This window comes from Schistocerca serialis, chromosome 6, assembly GCF_023864345.2.
Source record: "Schistocerca serialis cubense isolate TAMUIC-IGC-003099 chromosome 6, iqSchSeri2.2, whole genome shotgun sequence".
Taxonomy (NCBI): Eukaryota; Metazoa; Arthropoda; class Insecta; order Orthoptera; family Acrididae; genus Schistocerca; species Schistocerca serialis.
Window position 1 is genome coordinate 525,899,703 of NC_064643.1, and position 18,932 is coordinate 525,918,634.

At 44.8% G+C, this 18,932-nt stretch overlaps 1 protein-coding gene across 3 annotated transcripts in view; it reads right to left on the reverse strand.

The window, feature by feature from the left end:
• Positions 1-18,932, reverse strand: part of LOC126483955 (calcium channel flower) — a 69,042-nt gene that overhangs the window by 30,781 nt on the left and 19,329 nt on the right. For all 3 annotated transcript variants that reach the window (XM_050107248.1, XM_050107250.1, XM_050107249.1), the window contains exon 4: positions 7,403-7,528. In XM_050107248.1, the coding sequence (XP_049963205.1) occupies positions 7,403-7,528 (126 nt within the window). The remainder of the gene's footprint in view (positions 1-7,402; positions 7,529-18,932) is intronic.

The following is an 18,932-nucleotide window of genomic DNA, read 5'->3' on the forward strand; positions in this document are numbered from 1 at the left end:
CTTAACCCTTTCAGACCTGAATTCTTTTCTGGAGAAAAGAAAAAATTTTTATTTATGTGGTAATGCTCTTACGTGATTTTTTACAAAGATATGTACTTGTTTACTAAACATAATTTGTACACTTGGTTTCATTTTATGAACTAAATTTCCTAAATATGATATATTCTCTATAGTAATAAATAGTAAATTTATCATTGAAGCTAACTCATGGTGTGTGGCAGAGGGTACTTTTTATATCAAAAACTGAACTATGCAATGCTGTTCCACTCACAAATAGAATGTGGGAAGAATGACTGCCGGTAAGCCTCTGTAATGGCTCTAATTTCGCAAATTTTCTCCTTGTGGTCATTATGCAAGATGTATGTGGGAAGGGGGGGAGCAGGGGGGGGGGGGGGGGGGGGGGAAGTAATATGTTGTCCGACTCTTCCTGGGAAGTGCTTTCAAAATTCCAGTAGTAAATGTCTCCGTAACGCACAACACTTCTCTTGTAACATTTGCCAATGGAGTTTGTTGAGCATCTCCGTAGTGTTTTCACACTGGCTAAACGATCCTGTGACAAAATACGCCGCTCTTTGTTGGCTCTTGTTTGTCTCTTCTATCAGCCCTACCTGGTAGGGATCCCAGACAGATGAACAACACTCAATCAGTCAAACAAGTACCTTATATGCCACTTCTTTCATGGATGAGCTACATTTCCTTAAGAGTCTTCCTATGAATTTGAGTCTGACATCTGCTTTTCCCACTACCTATTTTATATGGTCTGGATAGTTACTCCCCCCCACCCCCCCCCCCCCCCCCCACACACACACACACACACACACACACACACACACACCAAAAAAATGTTTTGAATCACCTCGGTTCTGAGTGTTCTGGAACCTGTACAGAAAATTTCTGCCCTTTTTATTGTTCGTGAAAACCACACACTGCATGTTGTACCACCATACAGCAAGACCTTTGTGGTCCAGATTGCTGTACACATCAGTACCTCTAATACTCAGTAGCATGTCCTCTTGCACTGATGTATGCCTGTATTCATCATGGCATACTATCCACAAGTTCATCAAGGGACTGTCAATCCAAATTGTTCCACTCCTCAACAGCGGTTTGGCATAGATCCCTCAGAGTGGTTGGTAGGTCATGTCGTCCATAAACAGCCCTTTTCAATCTGTCCCAGGCATGTGCAATAGGGTTCATGTCTGGAGAACATACTGGCCACTGTAGTCAAGCGATGTCGTTATCCTGTAGGAGGTCATTCACAAGATGTGCATGATGGGGGTGCGAATTGTTGTCCATCAAGATGAATGTCTCGCCAATATGCTGCCAATATGGTTGCACCATCAGTCGGAGGAATGTATCATACAGCCGTTACGATGCCTTCCATAACCACCTGTGGCGGATGTCGGCCCCACATAATGACACCCCAAAACATCTGGGAACCTCCACCTTGCTGCACTCGCTGGACAGTGTGTCTAAGGCATTCAGCCTGACCGGATTGCCTCCAAACAAATCTCCAATGATTGTCTGGCTGAAGGCATATGCAACATTCATTGGTGAAAAGAATGTGATGCAAATCCTGAGCAGTCCATTCGACATGTTGTTGGGCCCATGTGTACCATGCTGCATGGTGTCGTGGTTGCGAAGATGGACCTCACTGTGGATGTTGGGGAGTGAAGTTGCACATCATGCAGCCTATTGCACACAGTTTGAGTCTTAATACGACGTCCTTTGGCTGCACGAAAAGCATCATTCAACATGGTGGCGTTGTTGTCATCAGGGTTCCTCTGAGCCATAATCCATAGGTAGCTGTCATCCACTGCAGTAGTAGCCCTTGGACGGCCTGAGCGAAGCATGTCATCGACAGTTCCTATCGTTGAGTCTCTCCTCCATGTCTGAACATCATTTTGGTTCACTCCGAGACACCTGGACACTTGCTTTGTTGAGAGCCAATCCTGGCACAAAGTAACAATGTGGATGCGATCGAATCGTGGTATTGACCGTCTAGGCATGGTTGAACTACGAACAACATGAGCCGTGTACCTCCTTCCTGTTGGAATGACTGGAACTGATTGGTTGTTGGACCCCCTCCATCTAATAGGCACTGTTCATGCATGGTTGTTTACATCTTTGGAAGGTTTAGTGATATCTCTGAACATTCAAAGAGACTGTGCCTGTGATACAATATCCACAGTCAAAGTCTATCTTCAGGAGTTCTGGGAACTGGAGTGATGCGAAACTTTTTTATGTGTGTATTTTACGGCAGATACTGTTTTCCGCAGTTTGCCATCAATAGCGTAGCTGAAAGTAGTGGATTTCTTTTCCATTGTATGCGCAATGTTACATTTATTTACACTCAGTGTCAACTGTCAGAGTCTGAGTCATTCATCAATTCTTTGGAGAACATTCTGCAAATCATTACTATCCTCTGGCATAGCTATTTTATTATAGACAACTGCATCATCTGTGAACAGCCTTAAAGAACATCCGACACTTTCTACTACATCATTTCTTCTCCTCCTCCTCGTTTTGAATGGGCCTACTTTGGACCACACTTGTTGAACTGTTGGGGTCTGCTCTTTGCCCAGTATTGTCGCATCCGCTGCCAATGTAACTCCTTCCTTTCTTCTGTCCAGGGGGTTCCTTTCCTTCGGGGCTTTTCCTGAAATCCTTGGGCTTCTTTCAGGGTACGTCTCACAGACTGATTTTTCTGGGGATCAGTTATTCCCAGTTCTTTAATGTCCTTTTCAGTTTCTGTCATCCAAGTGGTGCGAACCTTCTTGTTTTGCCAGAAGGTGAACAGATGGTTGGTCAATCTGTTTGGAGGCAATCTTGCAACATGGCTATAGAAAGCTACCCTTCTTTTTCTTGCACTATCAGAGAGCCTCTCGATATGTTTGTAGAGCTCCAAGTTATGTTGCTTTCTGAATTCCCTATCTTCTTCTACCATGCCTACGAACTTCCTGAGGATTCTCCTCTCAATGACTTCCAATTTCTCCATCAGACCTCTCCAGCTCATAGAAAGACATTCCATGGCGTACAGGGCTTCTGGTCGTATGTATGATGTGTAGTGCTTAAGTTTCAGGTTGCGTGACAGGCATTTTTTGTTGTAGTTGTTCATAGTCAGTCAATAGGCTAGTTCCAACTTGTTGATTCTTATGGATAAGAAGTTTTTTCTGATAACTTGTGTTCAATCCATTCACTGAGATGCTTAAACTTCTCAGTTCTTTTGATGCTTCCCTGGTCTAGCAACATCTCTGTTAGCTTCTTTGATGTTGGTGAAGAATTCTGTTTTCTCCAGTGACACCTGAAAACCCACTCTGCCTGCCTGTTTTCTGAGACAACTTACCTGCATTGTTGCCGTTTTGAGAGAATCAGCAATCAGTGCCATGTCATCCGCAAAAGCCAGGCAATCTACAATCAGTCCTTTGTTCTTACAGCCCATGTAGACACTACTCTGAACACCCACATTGGTCACTTCCTTGTACCATTCTCTCACAATCTTTTCAAGGACACAGTTAAAAAGAAGTTGGGGAGAGTCTATCCCTTTGCCTCACTCCAGTTTTTATCTTGAAGCTTTCTGAGAGCTCACCTCTCAATTCGATCTTGGAATGGGTGATTATCAAGGTTTCTAGAACAAGTCTGCGGGTTTTGTTGTCTAGTCCTAGTTCCTGGAGTATTTTGTTAAGTCTTTCTGTATCAAAGGAGTCATAGGCCTAGCTGAAATCAACAAAGGTGACAACCACCTTGCAGTTTCTCATCTTGGAATGTGCCAGCACAGTTTTAAGATTGAGGAGCTGTTCAGCACAGAATCGGGTCTTCCTGAAGCCTCCCTGATACTCTCCCAGTTGATCTACATGATTTATATATACTTTAAACAGTAACGGTCCTATCACACTTCCTTACTTCCTTGGGGTTCTCCAGAAATTACCTTTACATCTGTAGATTTTGTTCAGTTAAGAGCGATGTGCTGAGTTCTATCTGCAAGGAAGTTTTGAATCTAGTCACAAATCTGCTCCGATAGTTGTATTTTCTTCATCAAACGGCTGTGCAGGATAGTCTCAAATGCTTTCCTGAAGTAAAAGAATGCAGCATCAACCTGAGTGCCGTTGTCTACAGCACTGTGGATCTCACTGTGGAATCCATGTTGATTTTTATAGAGGAGATTTTCATTCTCCAGAACATCATAATTCTTGAGCATAAAACACGTTCCATAATTCTACAACAGATTGACATTAACTATACACGTCTAATATTGTGTGCGTCTGTCCTATGGCCCTTCTTAAAAATGGGAATGACCTGCGCTTTCTTCCATTGCTCAAGCGATCTCTGTTAAATTACTGCCAGAAGGGGAGCAAGTTCTTTCTTACGATCTTTATAGAATCTTACAGGTATCTCATTTGGACCTGACATCTTTCCACTACTAAGCAATTGTAGTTGGTTTTCTAGTCTGCAATTGGTTATCTCAGTATCTGCCATTTAGATGTTCATACGACGATTGAAAGAGGGGGACCATGTTTTGATCTTAAGTGGTGAAATAGTTTCTGAAGATTGAATTCAGTATTTCGGCCTTCTCTCTGTTATATTCCATTTTGGTGCCAGTACGGTCACTGAGTGAGTGAATAGATGATTTTGACCCATGCAAAATAACAATATTCAATTACACAGTGGAATATAGTGAACCAACCACATTCATGCATTCTGGTGGTCATGAGCTCTCTATGCACTGCTACACTGACTTGCTTATATTTTCATAGTGATACCCAACAGTAGGCAGCATTTGCACATGGTGAAAAGGTTAACAGTCATAAATGTGTACCTCAGATTTCCATTGGGAAAAACTACTTCTGTTGCAGCTAAGATACAGTAAAGGTTAATGTACACAATTGTAACCAGAGGGTCTGAAAGGGTCAAAGTTGTCAATAGCATTGAGGTATACAAGTGGTGGAATGTCTGTATTCATCATTAGCTCTCCAAGGTCAGCAGGAGGGCCTGAGTTGGACTCTGGGACAATGCCTCCACATGATCCCATTGAAGTTTCAATCTTAAAATAATTCTGTACACAATATCGGGTAGGAGTGATCTGCCCCTCCTTTATAACCTCCCCCAACCAACGATTTAGTGATCATGGGAAACCTAAATCTGAATGGCAGGATGTGGGTTTGAACCATCGTTCTCCTGATTTTCCTCCCTGAGAATGTGTCATACAATCTGGTAGGATTAATATGAATGTGGCAAAGAATGGAAAAAATACGTAAGTGAGAAATAAAATTGCTAAGAAGAATGAGATAATCCAAGCAAGTACTGACAGTAATAAAAGCAACACAGAAAAATGGAGTGGGCATATAGTGATGGGCTCAAAAATGTCATTGTTCAAGAACATGTGAAGTAGAAGAGAGAAGCAGAGAAGCAGGAAAGATAAGCTCCAAACTGATCTGAAGAAAGGTCGAGGTACAGAGGACTGACAAATGAAGAAATGGCCCACTAGGAAATGAAGCAGCAATGACATTCACACAGAGCAGAAAACCAGTCAAATGAATAACTCAGTCCCCTGCCAACTACATGAAAATCTTTGTGTTAGGCAGTGTGATAATGTTACTTTATCCATGTTAACGATGGTTGAGATCCATGTCTAGATTGAATTACTTCAAGAAATACAACAATCAGCTCCCTTTCATATAGTTTTATTTTATTCCAATATGCAAGAGAGGCTTTCATCCAACTTCACATTTACACTACTGATCAAATGTTTTCAGTTATCCCTATGTAACATGGAATTTATTACTAGATGTCACAAAAGGAAGACTTGTCAATATAAAAGGAGGGAAGGAGCAGTGTGTTGTCAATATAGAAGCAATAACAGCACAATAAGTCAAGAGAGCTGAGCAGTTTTGGACGTGGACTAGTAACAAATCAAGGAAGATTGGGTTTAATGTCCCATCCACACAGAGGTCACTAGAGACTGAGCACATGGTCAAAATGTGTCAAGAAAGGGGAAGGAAATTGGCCACACCCCACCGAAGGAGCCATCCTGGCATTTGCCTGGAGTGATTTAGGGATCATGAGATATCTAAATCTGAATGGCAGGACGTGGATTTGAACCATCGTCCTCCTGAGTGCAAGTCCAGTGTGCCAATCACTGTGCGACCTCACTCGGTAGTAGTAACAAATCCCACCTTTTCAAAGCTGCCAAGGCTGACTGTTGTTGACATGATTATGAACTGGACACATGAAGGAACAACCACAATGAAACCAAGACTAAACAAACCTCATGTACAGATGGGCACATTGGGCAATGAGGAGGGCGATTGTTTAAATAAATAAATAAATCATATTAATTTTCAGCAGTAGGATTCACTCAAGTTCCAAAATGCTACTAGCAGTCCAGCTAGCACAGTGACTGTGCTCAGGGAGTGGAAACAAATAGTGTACAATGGTCAAGAGCAGCATCTTGTAAGACATACACTTCTGCAGTCAATGCTAGGTGATGACTGACGTGGTGTAAAGATTAATGCCAACAGTGGGTGATTAGAATTGAGTGATTTGGAGTGAGGAATCAAGTTATACCCTGTGGCAATCTGATAGATGGGTTTGGGTTTGGTAAATGCCTGGAGAATGTTACATGCTATTAAGTGTAGTGCCAACAGTGAAGTACAGAGCAGGTGGTATTACAGTAAGGGTGCCTACGGAAATGCTGACTGTGGAAGGATATGAATACACTTTACAGTGTTGTATACAGTAGAAGAACAGTCTGGAGATATTGATTGTTATGTATCAGTATGACAATTCACATTGTCAGAGTGCAGCATTTGTGGGGCAGGATGTGGGTTTGAACATTAACATTGAACAATAACATTCCTGAAATGGACTGACTGTCCAAGATCCTGGCCTGAACCAAATGGAACACTTTTGGCAAGTTAGAAAGTTGATTTCACATCAAACCCCAGTGTCCATCATCACAACCTTCCCTGGTTTCGGCTCTCTGGGGAAAAATGGGCTGCCATTCCCGCACCTCGTTGAAAATGTCTCCAGCAATGTTCTGGACATCACAAAAGCAAAGGGTAAACAATTTCCATATTAATGTCCACTAATAACTGTCTTGATACTTTTTATCCAATAGTATGGATCTTAGTTAATTTGATGTTTTTATCAACTGCATTTTGAGCAGCAGTATGCTACCTTTTGTTTTGCAATTCATTGTTCCTTTTTCTGCCCACAAATACATAGTATGAACAGTTTTAAATTCACAGATGTATTCATGCAGTGCAGCATTTGTTATGATGACTGTACCAGCTCAGAGAGAGAGAGAGAGAGAGAGAGAGAGAGAGAGAGAGAGAGAGAGAGAGACTCCTCTCCATTTCCACATGTGTTGAACTAGCACTATCTATAATTCTATAATACTCACATGCAATAGAATGCTCCTCTATTCCAATATGGCCTCTTTTCTACCCAGTCACTGATATTTTGAACAAAATCCAGAAACATGCAGCAACAGGGAGCCTCAACTACAATAACCAGGAAACCAGCTAACCTGGAACAAAGGTTCAAATAAAACAGTTCATTTATATATGCCTAGTGTATAAATCCATCTACGTTCACTATGTGTACATTGAAAATTACATGAAGAATAGAGGAAAGAGGCATATGTACATTGTAAATTACATACTGACTGCTACCAGTGTCAAATGAACCTATGTAATAGCCAAAAAATGAAATGAAAGCATTCAAAGTTCACAACACATTCTGGACAAATAAACTGTGAACTTGTCCAGTTGCCTTCATTCTCACTCTGATACCCACAAAAAGGACAAAAGGTGAGTAGATATCAACAAACAAATGTAATCACAATGTTACTCAAACTTTATAACTAACAGAGATTAAACTATCTACTATAGCAACCCCCCATGTGCACGATGGGATGGCTACGAGCCAGGATGGTGCAAGTGAGTAGTGGAGGCGAGGAAGCACCACATGTGGCTCCAGAGAAAGACAGCTGCAAATGTAACAAGTTCTTTGATGGATGCATCTACACTGCTTGATACACTGGATCAGTGACCAGCTGGCAACTAAAAATTCCACTGAGCTGGCTACCCACACACCCTGTGTTGCCGACACAGTTCAACATTACACTGGCGGTCTCATGTAAGCCAGCTGCACGGGCCCCACCAAGTGTGCAAATTAGGTGCTGCTGTGACCGAGATGCCCAGCCGGCAGTGGTAGGCGGTGGCTGGTGTGCACAGGAAACGACTCTCTGCACCACTGGGCAGAAGTCAGCTATGCTGTTTGAGATGATTGTGTGGCCAGCCATGCCGTGGCACTAAACCTGGAGGGGGAATGTGGGTACAGAGCTGTTGTCCTGCCATGACCTTGGGCCAGTGACCTCTGGTGGCATGTGCATGTGGTGTCTAGCTGTGTCACTATGGTTGGGCTGCAGGATTCACGATAATTCCATTACAAAACTGACCAGTACTTGTAGTCAGCTTCAGCGCGCTTTTTGTGCACATGCACGAGTACTAGTCATGTATAATGAAACAACTGCCATTGTTAATGTAGAAACCTGTGTTGCCCCTTGTTGTACTAGGTGGTGCAGCACTGCAGAGTGCTACACTGTTTCAGCAAGCCAACCCGCATTGCAACATTGCACTGGCCTAGTCTAATTACTTCAGCGACATCGCATGCTCATCCACCATCAATGCTACTGCGCTATACTGCTCACGTTCTAATATATTCATTAAGCTACACTACCTCTTCATTTGTACTCCACAAGCCACTGTCTATTAAAGTTAATCACTAAATGAACACACACACATGCCACATTAAGTTCTCCAGTTATGAGTGCATCCATCACTTTAAAGCAGCCTGGAATCACCTAAGTTCCCAAGGGCTGCTCAAATTCTATTGCTCATAAAATTTTGAACTATCAAAACAGTACAGCTGGACTGCCGCCAAGAAACTACGTTCAAGTTCTGCTGAAAACTACCTAGACTTGCTAACCATTGTCATGTGAATAGACTGCCTGCTTGCAGCAGACTGGGGAAAAAAAACATCCACCAGGTGCAGTAGTGTCGTGTACTTAATACCTCAGCATCACTTTTACAACTTTACATGAGATTACATTTTTTTATTATCATCACTGGTAATATATCATTCTACTTACAACCAAACATATTGAAGTGAGTGCACCCCCAATACTGGTCACTTTCCTACTACACAAAATCTGTTACTACAACCACAATATGGTGGCATCATTCACAACATGAAAATAAATGTAAAATATACACTGTATACCTACAAGTGTGTCATATTAAACTAGAGGACAATTTACTGAGTTTACATTGTCCTCTTATTTTGTTTTTATGTAGCAGCAGGTGCAAAATTTGAATTATGGCCAATTTAACTGGTTATCAGTCTCAATCAAACTCCCTGCAACTCAATTTGACACAGAAATATCTTACATACCTATACACAAATACATTTATAACAAGGACATAGGCACAGCGTAACACACACACACACACACACACACACACACACACACACACTGATATCATGATTCATGTGACTGTGGAGTACATTCATTTCTGATCAATTTGCTTTACTATTAATCAAAATGAAAACTGTTGAAATGTTTTCAGTGTTCAGTCCATCTCCACCTTGACACATTATTTATGAATATGACAGTATTTGCTTACCACTAGTATAATCTGAAGCATTTTTTTGATGACTGTGTATAAAAATCTATGTCAGTTAAAATCTAGAGTGAGTAAAATATCAAACACTGCACTGAACTCAAATGACGAGACGCACAATTTAGTACCCAACTGGGACAAGAAAATGGGGAAGTGACAGCAGTACATAATGTACCCTCCACCACACACTGAAAGGCAGCTTGCAGAGTTTAGATGTAGATGTATGTCCATTGGCTCCAATTTTAGTATTTTTGGATTTAATACTTGTGAGTAATATTCTGCAACTGCAAACCAACACCTTTGACAGATAGCCACAAATCTGGGACTACAGTGAGCACCGTAACTCAATCAGAAAATCCCATCCTCTACCTGCAGCTAGCTAGCTAAATGCTCAGCACTGGCCATACTTACAAAAATCCACCTCACTGCTGTGTTGTGCCAACAGCCGGCCGAGATTGTAAACTTACTTACTGAAGCTACATTTGCTTCCAATGAGGCTTGCAACATTTATAAGCAACATTGTGAGTTCCATCCACCAGTAATTCTTTGAGCCAATCCCATAGAGACTTTCTGGGAGTCATGAAAAACAGCACCAAGCTGAGCTCCAAGGCCTACTGCTTTCTGGATCTCATGAACAAACAGAGCAGGCCGAGTTTCACACAGCCAGTGCATTCCATGATGATTCTTACATAGTAGTTGTTCAGTTATCAAAACAACCACAATATGTGTTACATAATTCTCCAAGAAATCAAAGTCAATGATAACTGTTTATAATACAGCATATCCATTTTAGGAATCTCCTTACTGACTGGAATGACTTGCACCTTTTTAAAGTTACAAGTCATGCTTCATTATTTCAGTGACATGGCACTGATGCTAGATGATAGGCCACCTTCTCTGCATTTTCAATACAAAATCTAATGAACATCCCATCTAACCTATTTCTATATCTAGCAATTTCACACCTTTGTGAAAGTCTAACGTAGGAACTGTGTTATCATATTTGGTGAAGCACTTTCAAAAGACTGAGTATAGTCATTTGGAATTCATTTTGTCACTCCCATTCTGGTGTAAAAGATTGAGAACGTTTGGTCATACAGCTTCATTCCATAGAGTGTTTTCATGTATGACCAAAAACTGTTTAGGAGATTGACAACTCAACAGTAAGATCTTTTCGAATTCACTGAACACTTCTTGCGTAGCTGCCCTAATGTCTGTTTTGACTTAGTTTAGCTTCTGCTTGTCCACATGGGCGTGGCTTCACCTGGAGCTGCAGCTAGCTCTCCAACTCCACCCCCACCCCTCCACTGTTCTTATCAGGAGATAGTAAGCCATTAGTTAAGCAAGTTGGTTGAATTATATCATTGAAACATCATGGAACTTTCATATGCTACCACAGATTATGTCAATGTGCAAGTGAAGAACACTGGTAGCAGCAATGTTGATTTTGTCAGGCGGTCACCTTTATGTGTCACATGTTCATTTTCCTGCACCACTAAGGGTGTAGCCACTGTTCCTGTTAAAGTAGTTGTTACACATTCCAATTTCCACAGCTTTTTTGGTGTCAGATTCTCAGAAGTTAGATGCATGGGATAAACTGTCTTTGTCATCAAACAATTAAGGAGCATTCAAAAAGGAACGAGCCGGACTCTGGAATGCGGAAACCAGTGACAGGAGGGTAATATCATGGCGTTTGTAACGAGGTGTGGTTCCAAGCAGAGCATGGAAGTTCACAGCCCGTCGCTAGAAGGCATGCGTCCATTTCATGTGACTATACAGAGCTGCTAGCAGCAGCAGGCATCAACCATCCAACGCTGCCAGTTGCATTGCGGTGACATGGCGGCGACAAAAGAAGAGCAAAGAGGTGTTATTTTCTGACAGCGGAAGGAGTAGGAGGAATGGACATTCATCGACAAATGTCTTAAGCGTACGGTGAACACTGCAAGTCCCTTGCAAGAGTCAAGGCATGGCACAAGTGCTTCAGGGAAGCACGGGTGTCATTAGCCGAAGATGCACAGTCTGGAGCACCACACTGCATTACCGATTACATCATCCAGCTGGGGGATGCACTCACTGCCGAGGACCGCCAAGTGACAGTGAAAGCCATAGCCACTGTGGTTGGATTGAGCGTCTGAAGTGTTCACACCATCATGAAGGAACCACTGCACATGTGCAAAGTGTGTGCCCAAAGGTTGCGCCAAAGTGCTCAATTACACCAGGAAGCATTTCAAATGGCCCACTGTCTTGCTCATCTGCAGCGCTGTGCTCAGGAAGGGAATGCATTCCTCGTACAAGTGGTGGCTGGAGATGAGTCATGGTGTCATCACTTCGAACCAGAATCAAACTGACAAAGTCTCCAGTGGAAGGATCCACGGTCACCACCACAAAAAAAAGCCAAGGCCATCCACACGAATGCAGGAAAGGTTATGCTGATGTTGTTCTTTGACCAAGATGGCCCCCTTCTGATTCACTTCCTGCAGCATGAGACAACAGTGAATGCCCAGCATTACTCGCAAACCCTGACCACCCTTCACCAAGCAATCAAGTCAAAACGACCAGGCAATCTCACCTGTGGAGTCATTCTGCTCCACGACAATGCAAAGCCTCATATGGCCAAAACAGTCATGGCCCTCCTGCAGAAATTCGAATGGGAGGTTCTCGGCCACCCTTCATACAGTCCGGACTTCTCTCCCTGTAATTAAACCATTTTTTGTCCCCTTAAAAAAGATTCTGAGGGGGCAAACGATTCATCTCTGACAACGTCCAGCTGTACGTGCAGAACTGGTTAACGTTGCAGCCTCGGGAATTTTATGAGACAGCCATTCACTGCCTTGTGTCACAGTGGGACAAGTCTCTCAACAGCCAAGGTCAGTACTTTAACATACAGGTACTGGTTTCTGTAATTATGCCTCCGGCTCGTTTCTTTTTGAACACCCCTTATATGTTTGCTCATTACGTTGTAATCAGCAACAGGAGATCTGTTCAAGTCTCAATATTTGATGTGATGCGGGTGTTCTGTGCAGCGTCCTGAAATTGTTGATATTGTCTGACCAATGTTAACTGCTACCACATTCAAAAGGTATTTCATAAATTCTAGGAACACTCAGACCAAGGCTGTCTTCTACTGGGAACAGAATCTCCTTAATTTTCTTGGGTAATTGGAGAATAGATTGAATACCATGTCTGCCCAGGACTACCTATTTTGTCTGTTGTAGCTCATGATGACAGAGGAAGTTGTCAAAAGCTTGAGACTGACAAATCTGATTGGCAACAACTCTTAAGCACTTGGTGCATTGGCATGTACAGTTTTTTGGAATAATGGTAGTCAATTGTGGTCCGACAAGAAAATACACTGAAGCACCAAAGAAACTGGTATAGGCATGCGTATTCAAACACAGAGAGATGTAAACAGGCAGAATAAGGTGCTGCAGTTGGCAACCTATATGACAAGTGTCTGGCGCAGTTAGATCAGTTACTGCTGCTACAATGACAGGTTATCAAGATTTAAGTGAGTTTGAACATGTTATAGTCATTGCACGAGCAATGGGACACAGCGTCTCAGATTTAGCAATGAGGTGGGGATTTTCCCGTACAACCACTCCACGAGTGTACCGTGAATATCAGGAATCCGGTAAAACATCAAATCTCAGACATCGCTGCGGCTGGAAAAAGATCCTGCAAAACAGGACCAACGACGACTGAAGAGTGTCATTCAATATGACAGAATTGCAACTCTCCTGCAAACTGCTGCAGATTTCAATGTAGGACCATCAACAAGTGTCGGTGTGTGAAGCATTCAACAAAATATCAATGATATGGGCTTTCAGAGCCGAAGGCCCACTCATGTACCCTTGATGACTGCGTAACACAAAGCTTAATAATGCCTTGCCTGGGCTCCATCAACACTGACATTGAGCTGTTGATGACTGGAAACATGTTGCCTGGTCGGATGAGTCTTGTTTCAGATTGTATTGAGAGGATGGACCTGTATGGGTATCGAGACGACCACATGAATCCATGGACCATGCACATCAGCAGGGGACTGTTCAAGCTAGTGGAGACTCTGTAATGATGTGGGGCATGTGCAGCTGTAGTGATATAGGACCCCTGATAAGTCTAGATACAACTGACAGGAGACACGTACATAAGCATCCTGTCTGATCACCTGCATCCATTCATGTCCATTGTGCATTCCAACGGACTTGCAATTCCAGCAGGACGATGCGATACCTCACACATCCAGAATTGCTACAGAGTGGCTCCTGGAACACTCTTCTGAGTTTAAACACATCTGCTGGCCTCCACACTCCCCAGACATTAACATTACTGGGCCTATCTAGGATGCCTTGCAGCATGCTGTTCAGAAGAGATCTCCACCCCCTCATACTCTTATGGTTTTATGGACAGCCCTGTAGGATTTGTGGCGTAAATTCCCTCCAGCACTACCTCGGACATAGTTGAGTCCATGCCACGTCATATTGCGGCACTTCTGCATGCTCGAGAGGGCCCTACACAATATTAAGCAGGTCTACCAGTATCTTTGCCTCTTCAGTGTATGTTACGATGTAAGGGCCAAAAACATACAGGCCAAAAACATACAGGCCAAAAACATACAGGCCAAAAACATACAGGCCAAAAACATACAGGCCAAAAACATACAGGCCAAAAACATACAGGCCAAAAACATACAGGCCAAAAACATACAGGCCAAAAACATACAGGCCAAAAACATACAGGCCAAAAATACTGGTGGCAGCAGCAGCAGCATAAGGAAAGATTTCCTTGAGTGCCAGTGCCTGTGCTGCTTGTCAGCTATGGAATTCCTGCAAACTAGCTTACATTACTGTGAATGGATGCCTGCTACAGAATATCGCGGTGTACGTAATAACACATACCAGTATACGTGTGATATCAAAAGTGGAGTAAATCTGTGAAATCCTGAGCAGTAAATACACAGTGATAGTTTGCAGAGTCGTGTTTGCAATCAAACATACCAGAACAAATATCAAAAGTAGAGTAAATTTGTGGAATCCTACAGGGCTAATGAGCTGCAGCAACAGATTAACTATGAGAAGCCCCACATTCATGACAAGCCGAAAGTGAAGCGGAAGATAATGCTGTAGACAGTTATATACTTTTAAAACATTTGTGAACTGTGTTGGTGTGACTCATTTTGCAATATTATTTTACTGGAGTAGCTTTGTCAATTTGGTCTTGATAAAGAAACCAAATATAAGTTACTGCTAGCTTTTTATGCACTTCTTTGTGTCGCTATTGACTTTAATGGTATTATGAGACAGAATGTTCACACTTGGCAAAGCTACCATGTGACAACCACTAATAGTTACACAGCAACAAACAATGTTACAATGCTAAGTCTCTGCACAAGATCAGAGGATGCAGGCTGCATAGATATTTTTAGACTTGAAAAAAGCTTTCAATTCAATGAACCATAAGTTACTTCTAAAATAGCTGAATCATATCTTATCAGGGATCCAACAATACATCTTCTAGTCAAACAGCTGTTGAATCATAAATGATGCGTTAAACTGATTTGCAAATTACATGGTAAGATAAACTATCAGTTTGTGGGTGAATTTAATACCCACATGTAAACATCACTGCTAATTTTGCGTATATTGATTATTACTTTTAATGAGCAAACAATAGCAATGTATAAACATCCAAATAATAAATCAAACAATTGATAACCAAAAGTTTCTTGGAACACACATCAAAGCTGATTGACTGAGCATTTATTTCTACATTGTATCTCTCCTCCTCCTCCTCCCGCCTCCCCCCTCCCTTGGGCAGGGATGGGATGGATCGGAACTTAATGGCTCCCAATGATTGTTGACTTTTTGGTGTAGATGGTACAGGGAGGGAGAGAGCAGCACTGCTATAGATTATGTAAAGCTTTAGCCATTTCTGCAGATTCCACCCGAATACTTGATTGCCTTTTGTGTTGTGACCAAAAATTGCGTTCATTGCACATTTTTGAACAGAAGTCGCTGCCGGGAGAAGACTGTGGTTGGTTGGTTGGTTGTTGGGGTGTTTAAGGGGGACTAAACAGCTAAGGTCATCAGTCCCCCATTCCAAAAAAAAAAGGCGAGACAGAAATGCACGAAACAGGTAAAACCCCAAGGGGAAGGAGACTCCCCCCCAGGCCCTAAAAGAACACAAATGTGGTAACGAACACTACAGACATGAAGACACCAGACAAAAGGAAACAGAACAAAAGAAGATAACCAGAGACTGGTTGACTGACCACGACAACAAAAAAGGGAAAGAGTCAACCAACCGACTACACACTAAAATCTGCAACCAAATACGAGAGACTCGAGGACAAGAGACACACAAAGGGAAAGGAGCAGGACCTCCCTAAATGGAACAATAAAAAGGACTACCACGGATAAAATTTAAAACGTCATCAGCCACGGAGGCACTGTCGCTTAAAACCAAAGGCAAAGTGCCCGGGAGATTAAAAGACTGCCGGAGGGTGCGCAGTCGGGGACACTCCAATAAAATGTGGGCGACCGTCAGCCGGGACCCACACCGACACAGGGGGGGATCCTCCTGACGCAAAAGATGGCCGTGCGTCAGGTATGTATGGCCGATGCGGAGCCGACACAGGATAACAGGCTCCCTGCGAGAAGACCGTAGGGAGGAGCGCCACACATCGGTCGTCTCCTTGACAGCCCGCAGTTTATTCGGGGCTGTCATGCCACGCCACTCAACAGACCACACCCCAAGCACCTTACGGCGCAACACCAGCTGCAGGTCGCGAGCTGTGAGGCCGATCTCCAAAGCTGGGGCGTCGATCGCCCCTTTGGCCAGCCTGTCAACACGTTCGTTCCCCGGGATGCCAACATGACCTGGCGTCCAAACCAAGACCACCGAACGACCAGAACGGGCAATGGCGGAAACAGACTCCTGAATAGAGGACACCAGAGGAGAAGAGGGATAGCAGCGGTCGATGGCCTGAAGGCTGCTCAGGGAGTCACTGCAGATGACGATGGACCTACCTGAGCAGAAACGCATTTGCTCAAGAGCGCGCAAGATGGCCACCAGCTCTGCAGTAAAAATACTGCAGCCAACCGGCAAGGAGTGTTGCTCAACATGGGCAGCGTGAGCAAAAGCGTAGGCAGTGCGACCATCAACCAGGGAACCATCAGTGTAGACAGGCTCACAGCCCGGAAATGATTCGAGGAGCGCAAGAAAACGGCGACGGAGGGCCACAGGCAGAACCGAGTCCTTAGGTCCCTGTGCCAAATCCAGACGGACAGACGGCCGGGACAAACACCAGGGAGGCGTAGGTGTACGGACCTGGAAGGGAGGCAGAAGAGGGAATGACCCCAGTTCCGACAGCAGGGACCGGACGCGGACAGCTACGGAAAGCCCAGACCTAGGTCACCGTTCGGGCAGATGGAGGACCATGGCAGGGAAAAGCAGGCGACGATTGGGATGGCCTGGCGAGCAATGCACGTGGACAGCATAGTCGGCGAGCAGACGATGGTGGCGAATCCGCAGTGGGGGAACCCCGGCCTCCACCAGTAAACTATCCACGGGGCTAGTGCGAAAAGCGCCAGTGGCAAGCCGAACCCCACAGTGGTGTATGGGGTCTAACAACTTCAACACTGAGGGTGACGCAGACCCATAGGCCAGGCTCCCATAATCAAGCCGGGACTGCACAAGGGCTCTGTACAAACGCAGCAGCGTGCAGCGATCTGCACCCCAAGACGTGTGGCTAAGGCAGCGGAGGGCGTTGAGGTGCCGCCAGCATTTTTGCTTCAGCTGAGTAACATGAGGAACCCATGTGAGCCGGGCATCAAACACGAGTCCCAAGAAGCGGCAAGTGTCCACCACTTCAAGCAGGTGGCTGTCGAGGTAAAGTTCAGGATGAGGGTGGACCGCCCGACGCCTGCAGAAGTGCATAACTCGAGTCTTGGGTGCAGAGAACTGAAAACCATGAGTCAGAGCCCATGATGCTGCCTTGCGAACGGCGACTTGCAGCCTGCGGTCGGCGACTCCCGTAGTCGTGGAGCTAAATGAGATGCAGAAGTCGTCGGCATACAAAGAAGGAGACACCGACGACCCCACTGCTGCAGCCAGACCATTAATGGCCACTAGAAATAAGGAGACGCTCAACACTGAGCCCTGCGGGACCCCATTTTCCTGTATAGAAGATGAACTAGAGGTGGCACCGACTTGCACCCGGAAAGAGCGGCGCAATAAAAAGCTTTGAAGAAAAGCAAGGAGCCGACCACGAAGACCCCACTCATGCAACGTGGCGAGGATGTGATGCCTCCATGTGGTGTCATACGCCTTCCGCAGATCGAAAAATACAGCAACGAGATGCTGACGTCGGGCAAAGGCCGTACGGACAGCAGATTCCAGCCGCACCAAATTGTCCACTGCAGACCGGCCCCGACGGAAGCCACCCTGGGATGGAGCGAGGAGACCGCGCGACTCAAGGACCCAACACAAACGCCGCCCCACCATACGTTCGAGCAATTTGCACAAAACGTTGGTGAGGGTAATGGGACGATAGCTGTCCACCGCCAGTGGGTCCGCACCGGGCTTCAAGATGGGGACAATAACACCCTCTCGCCATTGCGACGGGAACACGCCTTCGCTCCAAATGCGATTAAATATCGCAAGAATGTGTCTCTGGCAGTCCCTGGAGAGATGCTTCAGCATCTGCGCGTGGAAGCAGTCTGGGCCTGGTGCTGTATCAGGGAATCGGCGAGGGCAGCGAGGAATTCCCTCTCGCTGAAAGGTGCATTTTATGTTTCAGAACGACGCGTGTGGAATGAGAACGGCATCCGCTCGGCTCGCTCCTTTAGAGAGCGAAAGGCGGGGGGATAAGATGCAGTCGCAGAGCTCTGAGCAAAGTGCGCGGTAAGCCGTTCAGCAATGGCGGCAGCGTCCGTGCAGACAGCGCTGTCCAAGGAGAGCCCAGGGACACCCATAGAGGTCTGGTATCCATAAATCCGCCGGATCCGGGACTACACGAGTGAGGGGGAGACATGGGAGCCCAAGGATGAGACATACCTCTCCCAGCACTCCTGCTTACGCCGTGCAATAAGACGACGGGCCAAGGCACGGAGCCTCTTAAAGGCGATGAGGGTCTCGAGAGACGGGTGCCGCCTATGACGCTGGAGAGCCCGCCGACGGTCGCGAATAGCCGCAGCAATCTCCGGCGACCACCAGGGTACAGCCTTCCTCCGAGGGAGGCCAGAAGAT